Here is a 15,983-nt window from a genome sequence, read left to right on the forward strand (position 1 = left end):
TACTACTAAGGCTATGTTTTACATTACTTTAGTTAGAAGGGTCACCTGAAACAAATAACAAATACAGTAAGATAGGCAAGCTGTATAATGAATGTGAGATCTGTATGTGTAATTCTGTCCTAGTTTATTTTAGGGGAAATAATTCAAACTGACTGAAGAAGTAAATACTAATGTTGGTATTTTAAGCCCACTTAAATTCTAGACACTCCATACATACTGTGTATAGTTAAAATGTTTTTGGTAGGTTGAATCTAGTTGCTTCTTGTTTTTTGCTTGAGTCACTTTTCAACAAATTGCATTTAGTTCAAATCTGGATTTATTTAAACAAGTTATCATTGCAAAGCTAAATAATAATGAATAATGAGATGATGGTGTTTATTTTACTCAGTATTAATTGACATAATAACTCAGTTCTTCACTGGGCACATATCTTTTTTTTTTCTTAAATTAAAAAATTTTAAAGTAATTCAATACAGTAAAGTTGATGGAGTAGTTCTAATAAAAAATAAGACAAAGCTGTTAAATTGTTGTCTATAGGATTTTATTAATAAGTTTTCCTGAAAGCAACACGTGAGTGTCAGTGTTCAGTTTTTTCATTATATGTGAGTTTACATAATTTGGTTCTTAGTGTTTACATTTATTATTCCCATGAAAGACCAAGGTGAAGCTCATTGCATTCTACTCTGAGGTTGTAACTTTCAGCTTTATTTAAAGTTTATAATAAGGAAAGCTATTTCCTAAGTAGGAAAGAACAATTAACCAGTTCATTAATTAGATCCTGTTTATACTCTGAATTTTTAAATTTACTTGAAATGAAGCCTTCTTCTCTCAGTATGGGAGTTAAATCATATCAGCAATGGATAATACTTTTGTGATTAAGGCATCACACATGATTTAGGCATTATAAATAGTTTTATGATGGCAAAAGATATGACCTTGTGTAAACTAATGAATATTCTTTATAACAATAGAATGTATAAATTTTTAAAAAATGTTCTCTTATTTTAAACATTAACTTTTTATATTCTAACCATTAAGTTACACTCACATTTTATAAACCTGTAGTGCTTATTAATTAAATGCATGGCTTTCATTTGTTAACTTTAACCATTTTATTGTATTGATTTAATATAATTTTATAAGATCTAAAAATTGTCAGAGACCTTGTTTAGGGTAGAACAAATTTTAAATCATTAAGTCCAAATCTAAAAAATTAATTTGGTTTCATTTGTTATACAGTGATATATATATTTATGTATATGTATGTATAGTCATATTCTACTTACCTACCTATGATTTAAGATTCCAACATTTGGAATCAAGATCTGTAGTTTTTCAGGTAGACTATTAGTACCTGTGTCATAGTTGTAGAAAAAGCATTAGATTTCAAATATATAGGTTTATTAAGAATGCTTAATGCTTGGATGACTATGTTTAAAATTTGAAGACTTGGCTAGACTACAGTCAGGTTATCCAACATTTAATTATCTCTTGCTTTTAAATATTTTAGGCTGTTGCTCAATTAATATGGTTGATGGATCATATTTTTAAGTACACAAACTTTGGAATTGTTTCTCTAATTCATGGAGACTTCTTTATAAGGCAGGTAAGTGATGAGCATTTTTTCCCCACAACAACAGTCTGAATAGTCTGCTCAGACTAATTCTTCATTAGGAAAAGGTATATAACAAAGCCAATTGTAATAGGTAGAGTCAGTTCTAGTGTTTCAGAGCCCTTCCTCTGGGTTTTTCTTCCCTAAACATTTACTTTAATCTGAATTTGAGTATGCATGAGTAATAAGATACTTATAATGCAACTATTTTAATCTCTACTACCCTCCAGAGTAGAGGATACAATTCAGTTTAATAAACATTTATCATGCACTCATCATATTCCCTGCTCTTCAACTTCTTAGCTATGTGAGTTGGGCAAATTTCTTAACCAGCTCAAAGTTTCTTTATTTTTCAAATAAAATAATAGGTAGTAACCCCCCAGATAGTTGTTGTGGGGATTAAATTAAATAATATAGGTAAAGCATCAGAACAGTACTTGCTTCCTGTATAATTTTTATCATATTACCACTATCATTATCTTATCACCATTATTTTGATCTATAAGGGCCTGTTAAATGATACAGAAGATATCTTAGTTACCAGCAGAGAGATTATTACATCATCATAATCATCATCAGTATCATCAGAAATATTTGGGGAATTTGTTTTAGGAGAAATGAGCATGTCAGATTTTTCCTGTGAACTCATAAAAACTTTAGGATAAAATGATACTTGCATAAATTTGAAAGAATTGTTATGGATTTGATGGACAAACATGAATTGAGGAAGATCCTAAGCATGAGGAATAGTTTAGTGCAGGAGAAAGAATCATACCCTCCTATCAGGTCAATGTTACATTATATTTCCCTGTACTAATATTACAAACCTTATTTTCTCAAAACTAGAAAATCAAAATATGATATGTAAGAGTTTTTATGTGTGCTACTGCAACACTTACTCGTTGTTTATATACTGAGAAATTTTAATCTGGATTGTGCAGTGTTCTGCACATAAGTACTTACTGAATAACTGTAGAATCAAATGAAACCTCTTCTAAGAAGAACAAATGCAGAAATAAACTGGAAATGAGTAAAAAACTTTGAAGCTCTGTGAAAACAAATGCCACAAAACACATCCATTTTACTCCATACAGTTTTATGAACAGAATCTTTTTTTTTTCACATGCTGTCCAATTACCTAGTTCTTACCTTGGTTCTTTTGAGCAGAGACAGCTGGAAGTGTGGACTGTAACCCCAGAAAGAGGCGACATTTGGGGATTGCAAGGAGGTCAAGACAGTAAACAGTGACTAGAACAAAGAACCTAGACTAATATCTTAGAGAAATAGTAGAACTGACAGAAGGCTTAGCAGTCTAGGGAGTCTAGTGGAAAAAGTAGCCAAGCCTTTTAACAGCATGAGGTCAGAGGAAATTATTGACTTACAGTAGTCTAACAGTTGATCTTATTGATCATGATCCTTAAACATCAAGAAAGTGCTAAATTATCAGTGTACTTTGAGGGAATTAAAAATGAAAAATTATGTACTCCAAACTATTTTTATGGTTATTGCAATGTCAGGTTTTGTGTATGTAAGACTATATTTCAAAGTATGTGGGAGATTTCCAAATTCATTTCTAAAGAGCAGCATTTTCTCCTGATAGATTAGTAATGAAAATCCATAATATTGGAGGAAGGGTGGAATAGAGAAAGTTTTAGTTTTTAAAAAATCTTTGGGACTTTGCTACTAAATGATATTTAACAAAGTTTCCAAAGAATAGTAAAAATATTTTACAAGTATTCTTGGGAACTTAAGCTATTTTAATCATAATCAATCCAGTTCAGTGGACTAAGAAAATTTCTTCCTTGTTTTACATTTGGGATATGTTTAATTTAAAGACTGAATGTAATTCTTCTTCTTCTTCTTCTTCTTATTATTATTATTGTTATTATTATTTGTCCTGGTGATTGATCCCAGTGCTTTACCACTGAGCTACATCCCCATTCCCTTTTTATTTTTTATTTTAAGATGGAGCTGCTGAGACTGGCCTCAAACTTGGGGTCCTCCTGCCTCAGCCTCCCTAGTTGCTGGGATTACAGGTGTGCACCATGGCACCTGGCCTGAAAATGTACTAATTATTTTAAGGTGCTTCTGTAATTATGTTGCCTGGAAATGATTAGCAAATTGATCATTCTGAAAGGAAGAACTTTTGTGACATTTGGTTGTGGGTTTTGGGCCTTCCTGTAAATTTTTCTGGATTCCTGTTTTCAGTCTTCAAGTCATCCACTTTCCTTTGTTTCCCTCACAACTACAATACAGTATGTTAGAAAATCCTGGTAACTTTGCTTTCAATTTTTTTTTTCTATATGTATCCATTTCTCATGAATACCCCGTATTTAAATCTTATGAAACTCCCTTGCATGAACCTTTGCAGTAGTCTAACTTTTTTCTTGTTAGTCTTTTTATCAAAGGACCCAACAGATGTTTTTCAAATTTAAATAGGATTATACCACTGCCTTATTTAAAACCCAGTGATTTCACATCTAAAACTACTTAGCCATGCACAAGACCTTTTTACTTGGTCTCCATCTCCCTCTGCAATTTCATCTCCTAACACCAATTACCTTATTCATCTTTTCAGTCATACCAACTTTGGTACTGTTCTTTGGACATCCTGAGCTTGTTCCCATCTCTGAACCTTTGTCCTTTTTGTTATTATTCCTTGGGATACACTTCCTCTTGTGTTCATGTGGCTTATTCCCTCCCATTATCAGCTCTTTGCTTAAATGATGCTCTCCAAAGCAGTTTTCCCTGACCTTCTTGATCCTTTCTAGCCTCTTACTCTTTTCTTCCTCATACATTTTTATGGTTTGGATATGAGGTGTCCCCCAAAAGCTCCTGTGTTTATGTGGGAATGTTCAGGGGTGAAAGATTGTATTGTAAGAGCTGTAACCTGATCAGTCCATCCTAGCATGAATGAACTGGGTGGTAACTGTAGGTGGATGGGGTAATCTAGAGGAGGTGGGTCACTGGGGGTGTGCCCTGGAAGGATTCATCTTCCCTTCCATCTCTCTCTGCTTCCTAGCCACTGGAAGGTGAACTGCTTTCCTTCACTTTGCCTTCAGCCATGATGTGCTGCCTCACCTTGAGCCCAGAGCAATGGACTTGGCTATCTATGGACCAAGACCTTTGAAACCATGAGCTCCAAATAAACTTTCCCTCCTCTGAGTTGTGCTTATTGAAAATTTTGATCACAGTGATGAAAAGCTGCCAAAACACACATATCACTAATTTTGAGTTTACACTCCAAATTTACCACCTTCCCAAACTAGAGTACAGTCTCGCTGTTTAATCCTGTCTCTAGAATCTCTGACAGCACTTGGCAGATAGTGGGCATTTAGTATGTAGTCACTGAATAAGTCGATGACTGAACTTTTCCAGCAATCAGGAGTAAATTACTTTTCCAGCAGAAAAAAAGGTTTGTTTGTTAAGTGCTAATAAATTTTCCCCTTTTTACCAAAAGGGAAAAAGGGAAATAAGTGGGGCAGGGGAAATGACTCTTCTCTTCTATGATTGGATTTGAATTTAGCATGATTGTTTTAATTTAATCTTGTAGCATTTAAATTTCGGATATAACTGTCCTTACTATTTGTGTGTATCTTCTAGGGAAAATCTCATCGTGACCAACAGCTGCTGCTTCTCAAGAAGCACCTAGAAAATAATTATAGGAGCAGAGATCGAAAATGGATTGTTTTGTTTCCCGAAGGGGGCTTCCTCAGAAAGAGGCGAGAAACAAGTCAGGCATATGCCAAGAAAAATAACTTGCCATTTCTTACACATGTCACTTTGCCAAGATTTGGTGCAACAAAAATTATTTTGAGTGTACTTGTAGCACGACAGGAAAATGGAAGTCCAGCAGGAGGCGATGCTAAAGAATTAGGTATGATTTTTTTTTTTTTTTTTTAATGGTGCTGGTGATTGAACCCAGGTCCTTGTGCATGGGAGGCAAGCACTGAGCTATATCTCCAGCCCTGGCAGGATGGATTTTAGCATTTCCTGTTCAAATTAAAGGGTTTTCTGGAGTTCCAGAAGATATAGTTCTTTTTTTTTTTTTTTTTTTGTAATTTTTGTCAAATAAAACTAATACTGGGGTAGAAGATGAAACTATAAATTTTTTGATGTTTCTATTTATAAAAACAGTATATGTTTACCATTTTTGTTCAAGTAATACTGAAATTTGTAAAGTTAAGGTGTTTTTCCCTTGCCCTACTTATCTTTATTCCTAGATTGGAACAGGTGGGTTAAAAGATATAGTTATATCAAATGACTTGTTTGAAAAAACTAATCATAGTACATACATATAAAAAAGTGATAACTATATATAATTTTTCATATGTCAAATATAGAAAATTTTGTTTGCTTTTAATAGAGGATAAATTTAACATAGTTGGGCAGCATTTATTAAGACCCTTAAAGTATTAATAAATGACTCAGTTATTCCACTGCAAATAACACTTACCAAAAGGAAATAATCTGAAGTACAGGCGAAGAAATTTATCACAGAATTGTTTAAAATAGCAAAAAACTTGGAAATAGAAGATAATCATCATAAATCCATACATTGGAGACTACAGCACAGCCATTATATACTGGCTTGGCCACATGCTCATGGTATACTGTCAGTAGGATGGTGGGAAACATACAACTCTGAAACTTGAGCATGCGCTCACATCTGTTATCAATTATCAGTAGGAAATATGTGAAAAGAAAGATACCAAATGTTGGCAGTGATTGTTTTTCTAGGGTGTAACCTTATGGATTATTTTCCCCATTTCTTAATCCTTTCCTGTATTTTCCAATTTTTAAATAATGAGTATGTATTACTTTTATGGCCAAGTTGAAAAGATACAATCATTTTGGAGGTAACTTGGCAGATTGTGAAGTTTTACAGAAGGTATTTGTACCAACAACATGACAACTGTCTTGAGCAAGTTTATCTAAGCTACTACTACTGTGAAAATTTGGTGACAAATTATAAATTTAAAAGCTGAGAGAAATTTACTAGGTCTGTTTCCTTAGTAGTGATTTGCTATTCTTTTACTATTCTTTAAATAAAATGAAAAATGAAATGAGTGGCTCTCAGAAATGTGAGCAGATGTAGAAATAATGCCCATGAGATTGCACTGAATTTTCTTTTTTTTTTTTTTTTTTTCCCCCCCAAGCAGCTGCTTGGCAGTCTGCTTTCTTAGTCTTTCATCATCTATTAAAAAGACAAATTGAAAGAGTCTTTTAATAGGAAAGGATAGTTCAGAATAGCTTCACTGCTGGAAAGACATAGTGGCAGTGTCAGCCAAGCCCAAACTGGAAGGCCAAGGTCTTCCAAACAGGATTAATTAAAACAAGTAATACTGCTGTTTAAATAGTGAACCTGGTCAGAACCCTGTGGTAGTCGAGATCTTGAAGGAAGGGCCAATTGTCATACCTAGAAGCAAAGAAGATGGTTTTCCTTTTGGAGAGGTAAAGTTTCTGTTTAAAACCAAAGTAATTTATTATTTATCCTACCTTAGTTAAAATTTTTTTTTCTAGCTCTTTAGGAAAGATTAGTAGACCAAAAAACTAGTTTTACCTGTATTTTACTATTTTCTTCTCTGTTTTGCATTTATTTATATTTTGCATTTTATTTTTCTTAGTTTTATATTTGCTAGTATTTTATCCACTGTAAATACAAACCATGCCTCTGTGTGTTTTAATACATGATCCATGTACACATATCAAAATTAATTTTAAAAGGATTAGCATATATGTTTATTGAACGATTAACATATTAAACTGAACTCTGGTATCTATTATTTTTTACAAAAAATTTGTTTACAAATTTCCCCACCTTCAGAATGTTGTTCTAAATTCTTTAAAGAATTTAAGGGATATGTATGCATGCGCACACACATCACTGATTTCTAATGCATATATTTAGACTTAGGCTTGGAAATGAGGATATTTTTCTTCTTTTTTTTTTAGGGATTCTTAGATACTTTAAACATAGGACAGACCTTTACACTTTAAAATCTAACATTCTCTGAGGATTTCCTTCTCCATTCTTGCTCAGTTTTGTACTCCATGCTGGAAATAAAAACAGTATAAAGAGGACCAAATTAAATAGAGCTTCCCCTCCCTACTCTTCAACAGTAGTTATTACTATCTCTTCCAAAAGACCAGGAGAATTTATTGCTTTATTTGCCTGTAACTTTTGCTAAAATTGGGGAGCAACAATCGACAATAATGTATGTCTAAAAATTGTATGTCTAAGCATTCTTAATTTTATTGCCATATTCTTAGGTTTATTAATATCTCCCAAGTATTGCAAATCTCACTGTTTGCATTATAATTATACTTAGTGAATAGTTTTGTTTTGAAGTCTGTTTTTCATTTTTGTGATGTCATACTTTAACTTCTGACCTTTCCATAGGCCAATTCTTTTATAGAATTGATAAAATATAAATAAGACTTTAAGAGTGCATAATTGTACTGAATATTTGAATCGTGTGTGCAGTAAATAATAGTGCTCAGTTATTTGTTTTGAAATTCATCCATTTTATAGCACAATAAGAAATCCTTAATTTTTTACTAATGGTATTATAGAATAGTAGCACCAAAGTTTATCCTGTCTTCTTAAAGCAAAGTGTATATTCATAAACTTTACACTTATAAGTAATCAATACCGTGTTATTTGCTGAGATAATATGAAAAGCAATCCAACCTTAAGTAATTTTTTAATTTGTTCTCAGAGAGCAAATCAAAAGGCCTTCAATGGATAATAGATACAACCATAGCTTATCCCAAAGCTGAACCTATAGATATTCAAACTTGGATCCTTGGATACAGGAAACCAACAGTCACACATGTCCATTACAGGTAAGAACTCTATATTAGTATTCAGTATATATCCAAAAGAATGACCTCAGAACAGTATAAATGTTTAATATTTTTAACCATACAGTGGAAATAGTTGGCATAGTTTGTGTTTACAGGGAATAAAAAGCATTCCAATACTGACTTTGGAATATGAAAAATATCACTTCAAGTAGTTATTTTCACTGAGTAATACAAATCTCTACAAATGATGTTCCAAAGGCACTTTGATTACTCAATTACCTGACATCCTTGAGTAAAAGTAACTGAAAGAGCAAACATCAAAGAAAAATATGTAATCATTCGAGTTAGGTGGATATGTATTAATAGAAATGGAATTTGTTTTGAAATCGTTAATCCAAATAAGATATTTTGAATGATTAAACTAATAATTTAATATGGTATACATTTTAAGTATTTTGGTATGCCTATACCAATGGCATAAACAACAGCAAATATGTTGAATATTCTGTGCCATAGTCTTGAGATTTTTTTTAATGTAGATTTTTTTGGGGAAAGTTTCACGTAAATGTGTAAAGGTATTTTTATCAAAGCATGGCACTTATAAGGACTGAATAGAGTTGATCACTTTATAGTTCATTTAGCTTTACTCTCCTTGTCAGGGACTTCAACCCATGACAACTAACTTACAAATGTGAGGAATGGGTCCAAGAAAGATCACAGTGGCCATAAAGGGCCCCTCATGATAAGAGGAAAATTGCTTGAATTACATACCCATTGATAATAGGTAGCATTTTTTTAAATGTGTAAACCATCAGCATTCCATAAATATAAATATAAAGCCTTGAGAATTTGAAGCTTAAATTTTGCAACTTAAAATTAAATATTATAGTTTGGGTTTTTGATGTGTATGGGATGACTATAAAATTATAGTTGATTCTAGTGAGTGACTTAATTGCCCAATTGGAAAGTTCATGTGTAAGGTATAAGTATAATTCTCAATGGTTTGGTAACTCCATTCCACAAATGTTGTATGTTTTATTTAAGTTATTGACTACTTCTATACAAGGTGATGTACTAGGCCCTGGAAGAATTTCTCTAGGAATAATTTTATTTCATATATGAAATACATCTAGCCTACAGTAAGTTTTTTAAGTTTATAATCTATCGACAAAGATCATTGTTAATGCCCAAACAAGGGTGTGTGTATTGGATACAGGTAGATTGTATCTCCATTGATAGATGTAGATATCCTAACAGATCATACCCAGAAAGAACTGAATCAAATAAGAAAACATTCTATTATTTGAGCATTTTGTTATAGTTGACCCTGTTTTTCTGTTTTTAATCAATAAATAGAGGAAATTTCATTTATAGACAATCAGAAAAAAATGAGAATCATATGGGATCTTAGAAATTGAAGAACTGGTCTGTTTTTTATAAAAATTAACAGGAATAAGAATAAGGTTCTTAAATTCACTTGAAGCAGAGGTTCTTAACTCTGGATCTAATGGATGGACCTCAGATAATTCTAACCAAGTCTGTATGCAAAATTTTATGATTTTATTTATGTTGTTCTTTCTACAGAGAAGGTTCATTACTTTAACTTTATTCTCAAAATCATCCATGATCTTAGAAAAGAAAAAATTAAAAAACCTGACCTAAAGAATAAAATCAAAGTATAGATAGAAGATAAGGAACTATTAGTTTGATATAGAAAAATACTTTATTATCTGATGTAAAAATAGTAAAGAATAGTTCATTGTGTTAGGTTAGTAGAGATTTAATTATAGTATAGAATCATATTCTGTCTACTAAAGTGCACAGTATGCCTGATTTTTTTATGGGTATATATATACCCTGGAAGCCTTGTTGGGACCGGTGAGGAGATATACTTTCCTTTTCTTCCCAGGAATTTATAAGAGATCATTGTCTGGCTAGAATTAAGGAAGGGGGAACAACCTGTGTTCCAGTAGGAAAGGAGAGCAAATGAAAGGGGGAAGAGAAAATAGAGATGTCTGGTGTCAGCACAGTACTGAGGTTTTGCAGGAGCTTGTGAGAAGGGATGTGGGCCATGTCCTTAGCTCTCAGGAATTAGGCTCTATCAACTCTAGGCTGTCTTCATGTTGTTGGTGTCAATCAGGGCACCATTGGAGATGGGAAAAGATTGGTTTTAGTTCATATTCTCTTTTTGCTTATTTTTTAAAATATTAATCAAGGTTGAGATATTTTCAATTAGAATAAAAGTTTTAAAATGCAACGTTAGTAATCATATGTGAATATATATGTGTATATATATATTTTGTATGTGTAAACAAAGAAAACTCAGGACCAGAATTCTCTGCTGAGTTCTACCAAACCTTTAAAGAACTAACACCAGCCTTTCTCAATTTATTCCACGAAATTCAAAGGGAAGGAACAGTGCCAAATGCATTCTATGAAGCCAGTATAACCCCAATACCAAAACCAAAGACACATCAAGGGAAGAAAAATATAGGCCAATATCCCTGATGAACATAGATACAGAAACCCTTAATAAAATATTAGCAAACTGCATTCAAAAACACATCAAGAAAATAACTCACCATTAACAAGTGGATTTCATCCCAGGGATGCAAGATTGTTTCAACATAATGCAAATCTAAAAACATAATTGGCCGCTTAAGTAGAATTAAGGACAAGAATCACATGATCATCTCAATTGATACAGAAAAGGCCTTTGATAAAATCCAGCACCCATTCATGTTAAAAATGTTGAAGAAGCTAGGGATAGAAAGAACTTATCTTATATTATATTACCTTACATTATGACAAACTCAAAGCCAATATCACACTGAATGGAGAAGAACTGAAAGCATTTGGTCTAAAATTAGGAACAAAACAAAGATGTCCTCTCTTACCACTTCTACTCAATATAATTCTCTAAACACTAACCACAGCAATCAGACAAGAAAAGGAAATTAAAGGGATACAAATAGGAAAAGAAGTCAAACTATCACCATTTGACATATTTGCTTCAAGTTTTTTTTTTTTTTAACAAAAGAAATTGTTATTTCAAGCTAATGAGATAAAAATCAAAGATGATGACTTTGACATACACATAGGAAAAAGTGATCTCTTATGTACTGCTAATGAGATTGTAATCTGCTGACTACATTTTGAGAACTATTTGACTATACCCATTAAGGTCAAAGTGCACAGGCTCAACGATTTAGCAGTTCAACTGCCGGGCACACACATATTCTACATTAGTTTGGAGAGTATTATAAAATTACATCTACGTTGGGTGCAGGCCATAATCCCAACAGCTCTGGAGACTGAGACAGAAGGATTGCAAGATCAAAACCAGCCTCTGCAACAGCAAGGTGCTAAGCAACTCAGTGAAACCATATCTCTAAATAAAATACAAAACAGGGTTGGGGATGTGGCTCAGTGGTTGAGTGACCCTGGGTTCAGTCCCCAGTACCCCCCACAAATTACATCTGCATAGTGTGAGTAGTAGTCAAAGAGATAAAGAGTAAACATTTATGAGATATTACCAGTACTTAAAAATAGTGTAACATTTAGTGTAACATTTTATGTCTAAACCTAGGCCTGTTTATGATTACTATCTGTTAATCTAATTCTAATATTTAGAGTATAACATTTAGTATAACATTTTTTATCTAGATCCATATCTATTTATGATTAATATATTACTTGGTTTTCTCTTATGCTTTTACCTTTACTGCATAAAAATAGCAAAATAAAAAAGTCAAAAGTTTTAGGGGATATAATTTCAGAAATAGTCATGCCTCCAAAACATTTTTTTGTAGAAAATTTCAAACCTGTAAATGAAACCCCATATACCCATCACTCCCCTTATCAATTTATGGTCAGTGTTGCTTCTTCTGTATTATTTCCCAGACCCCACTGAATTATTCAGAAGCAAGTCTCAAACATTTCATTTCATTTATAAATATTTCATTTTGTATTATCCAAAATGTAAAAACACAAAAGACCTGAATACATGAAAAGACTGTGTTTCTAGAGGAGATGACTCAAAATTATAAATAAACCTATAAATTTAATATAATTTCAGTGAGAATCTAGTATGGTTTTTTCAGAAAATTTGATAAAAGGTTTAAAATTCATTTGAACAAGTAAAGATAAATGAATAACTGAAATAGTTTTGTAGTAATATAAGTGTAAACAGTTCCAGAGAAACAGAACCAATAAGATATATAGAGAAAGAGACTTATCACTAAGGTTGGATCTTGTGGTTATAGATGCAGAGAAGTACCACAGTCTTGCAGTCTGCAATCTGGAGTCCCAGGAAAGTGAGTAGTGTGGTTCCAGTCCAAGTCCAAAAGCCTGAGAACCAAGGGAGCCAGTGTTCTAAGTCCTGTTCCAAATCTGAGCAGAGTTTGAAAGCTTCAAACCAGGGTGTTGATAGTGCATCAGTCCTGGTCTGAGTATGAAGACTTGAGAACAGGAACTGACTGGATAGGTCCTGGTCTCTCAGGAAGCCCAAGAACGAGGCTTAGCCATGACAGCCCTCACATATAAAGAGCCAAGAGATAGAAGATACAGCCAATTTGTTGAGATATTATTAGTGTATGAATCTTTTTTTTTATTTTTTAAGCCATAAGTGATTTGGAGGACTTTATAATTTGCTGCATGACTGGGAATAAACACTGGAAATGAAGAGCTCTTTCCCTACCTCCTCCCTCTTGGGGGTTCACCATATCTTTTTCATTTTTAAGTCTCTTTGAGGTCTAGTAAAGTATCATTGGAGTTTAAAATACTTTTTATTTTCTAATTTAATTTAGTTGTATTGGGAATTTTATGCCCTCAAATACAAAATGCATTAGTGCTTAAGTTTTAATTGAATGATGACTATACTTAACTACCACTGATGTTTATCTTTTAGCTCTTTAAAGTCATTGAATTTGAAAAATGGAGGAACTAACCTTTTCACTTAACTTACTCCTAAAAATTGGTGGAAAAAATATATATACCAGAAAAAAATAAGTGTGTGTGTGTGTGTGTGTGTATGTGTAAAGAAAGAATGATAAAGGCAGGCAAATGTGGGAAATATCAATATTGAGGGAATCTTCAGTTAAGCATACATGTGAATTCTTTGTGTGATTTTTATAGTTTTTCTTTGAGGCAAACTATTTTAAAATAAGAAGTTTTTATAGACACATGGAAAGCGTAATCATGATTCTCTTAAGCAAATATACCATGTTTTGCTTAGTGGATGACTCCCTTCTGTTCACTCAACAAGCATTTGTTAAGCATCCTACAATATCTCAAGGGATACAAAACAGAGAAATAAATTCCAGTTCTAAGCAATGTCATCTCATTGCTTATATCCTTAAGTGGCTTCTCAGTTTGCTGTTGCTTTAACTGTTATCCCTGACTGTGAAGGAAAGTAGTGGCCTTGGTGCAGAGTGTTTACCATTTCCCTATCTACATAGACTTCAAGGTCATTCAAAATTATTTCTAATATAAGTGTAGGTTTGCTACCTTCAGAGTTTTTGAAAATGTTAGTTTATCCCCTGTATTTAAAGTAGGTAAAAGTTTTAATATCTGAGTTTCTATTTTCAGATACCTGAGTGGTTTTTTTAAAAAAAGCCTTTCTAATGGTTTTAGAGGAAATTATAACTATTGTATTGTGGTATGTTGAGGATTAGGCCTGAGCAGCTTACCTCAGGATAATGACTCAAAGTAAAACTTCTGGGAATTGAATGCTGGGAGATATTCTAATGTGTTAAATTTGACAGTGTCTGTTCTTGTCCTTTAATCTGTTTTTGGTAACAAGCAGTTTGGGGATTTCTGAATTATTCTTGTTGTACTCACCCTGATAGGTCAGTTAACTGCCCATGGTATTGATGGATGTTTTCAGATGGCACCTCACAAAATTTTACCCTGTTAGATTACTGAATAACAGTTTAATTCAATTCAACAAACCTGAGTTCCCAGTAAGGACCAGGCACTGATTTCTACATAGGATACACAAAGACTGATAACAAAAACAGACATAAGAAAATAAATAGAACATAAACTAATAAATATAGTCATGGATACAGTTACAAAGGACAGAGCTGACACCAAGAAGAAAATATTAACTACCTAGAGAGGAGAAGGAAAGACATGAAAGAGAAAATGGTGTAAGAGCCAGATCCTTATTTTCTGTAGTAGGAAGTCAGTGAATAAAGTTAATGGAATAATCTGGAAATAGTGATATTCACATATTGTAATAATCTGCGTGCAAGTAAATAGCAAAAGAAACAGTTGGAAGGGGTTCTGTGGAATCTGAAGAGGGAAAGCACAGTGCTATTATTTTTCATTGTCTACTATAGTACACTTTGACTTTTGAAAACTATATGCATCTATTGCTTAGCTAAAAATTTGTTTTCAATTTAATTCTACTTAATCCTTTGGGCCAAACTGAAGTAGTAATTTATGAATTTATCATGTGTCATAAGATAAGTGAACATGGACATTCCTTCATTTAAATTCACATGACAGTTTTTTAGACTATACAACACTTATCATATTCCTCATTGCTTATTTTCCTCATCTGTCTGCTAGATTTTTTAGCCTTTTGAAAGCAGGAATTGTTTACCTCAGAATTTCCCTTAGTTCCTAATTCCTTACATGTAGTTGACATAATTGAATTGAGGGTTTAGTCATGTTTGTTGGCTCACATTTTGGTATCGTGGTGGCTTAAAAATTCAAATGTTCTAACTAATATATAGAGTGCCATCTGCTAAGCATTATTTTATATCTTTTTTTAAAGTGTAATTTCATCTAGTGCTCTTAAGTCAGATTCTATGGATTTTGATAGAATACTCTATTTAAGAGCACAATCTAGTTTATTGATAATAAGAATTTTTGTTTCTTAAAAAATGATGAGCTGATTTCTCATTGGGATAGCTATTGGTTTATAAAGGTTTATTTCTGATATGTATAGGTTTATTTATTTTGATCCCACAACAACTGCTCTTATTGGATTCCAAGAAGACTGTTATTTAATGCATTTGATCCTTTGCCATATTAGGGGATTACTCATTTTAATATTTTAATCCCATGGTAACCAAACAGTCAGAGTAATAAAAGTGATTGCGGTTGAGAGCAGGCATTTGGTCTGTCCTCCTGGTGTCTCTTAGTCAAGGGACTATCAAGCTATTCTGGGCTGTTGGTAGAATAGGTTGTCAGTCCATACACAGCCCTACCCCATACCTACCTCCATTTAAAGTAATAGATCTTTTGGCATTCTCACCATGTGCTTAAAGAGTTCATTTGGTAAACATGGGAATTGTTTCTGTTCAGCCTTGTTTTTAATGTCAGTTTTCTCCTTATAAGGATATTTTAAATATTATTCCAAGATCATCTTTGGCCCTATGGCTCTTGCTAACTTATCCTTAGATTGATTAAGTCCAATTTTCTACTAGTAGAAAATGAATTAATCTTCCATCGTAAGATACATACTGCAAATGTTATCTGATGTGATTCAACAAGTTTTTATCTCTTATAAACAAGAGTATCTATTCTATGCAAAATACTGGGCTTATAG

General features: G+C 32.7%; 1 protein-coding gene across 3 annotated transcripts in view; it reads left to right on the plus strand.

The window, feature by feature from the left end:
- LPGAT1 (lysophosphatidylglycerol acyltransferase 1) overlaps positions 1-15,983 on the plus strand; it is a 115,392-nt gene that overhangs the window by 81,465 nt on the left and 17,944 nt on the right. For all 3 annotated transcript variants that reach the window (XM_079107615.1, XM_079107616.1, XM_079107617.1), the window contains exons 4-6: positions 1,511-1,606; positions 5,216-5,489; positions 8,335-8,461. In XM_079107615.1, coding sequence (XP_078963741.1) covers positions 1,511-1,606; positions 5,216-5,489; positions 8,335-8,461 — 497 coding nt within the window. The remainder of the gene's footprint in view (positions 1-1,510; positions 1,607-5,215; positions 5,490-8,334; positions 8,462-15,983) is intronic.

Source organism: Sciurus vulgaris (genome assembly GCF_902686455.1).
Source record: "Sciurus vulgaris genome assembly, chromosome: 12".
Classification (NCBI taxonomy): Eukaryota; Metazoa; Chordata; class Mammalia; order Rodentia; family Sciuridae; genus Sciurus; species Sciurus vulgaris.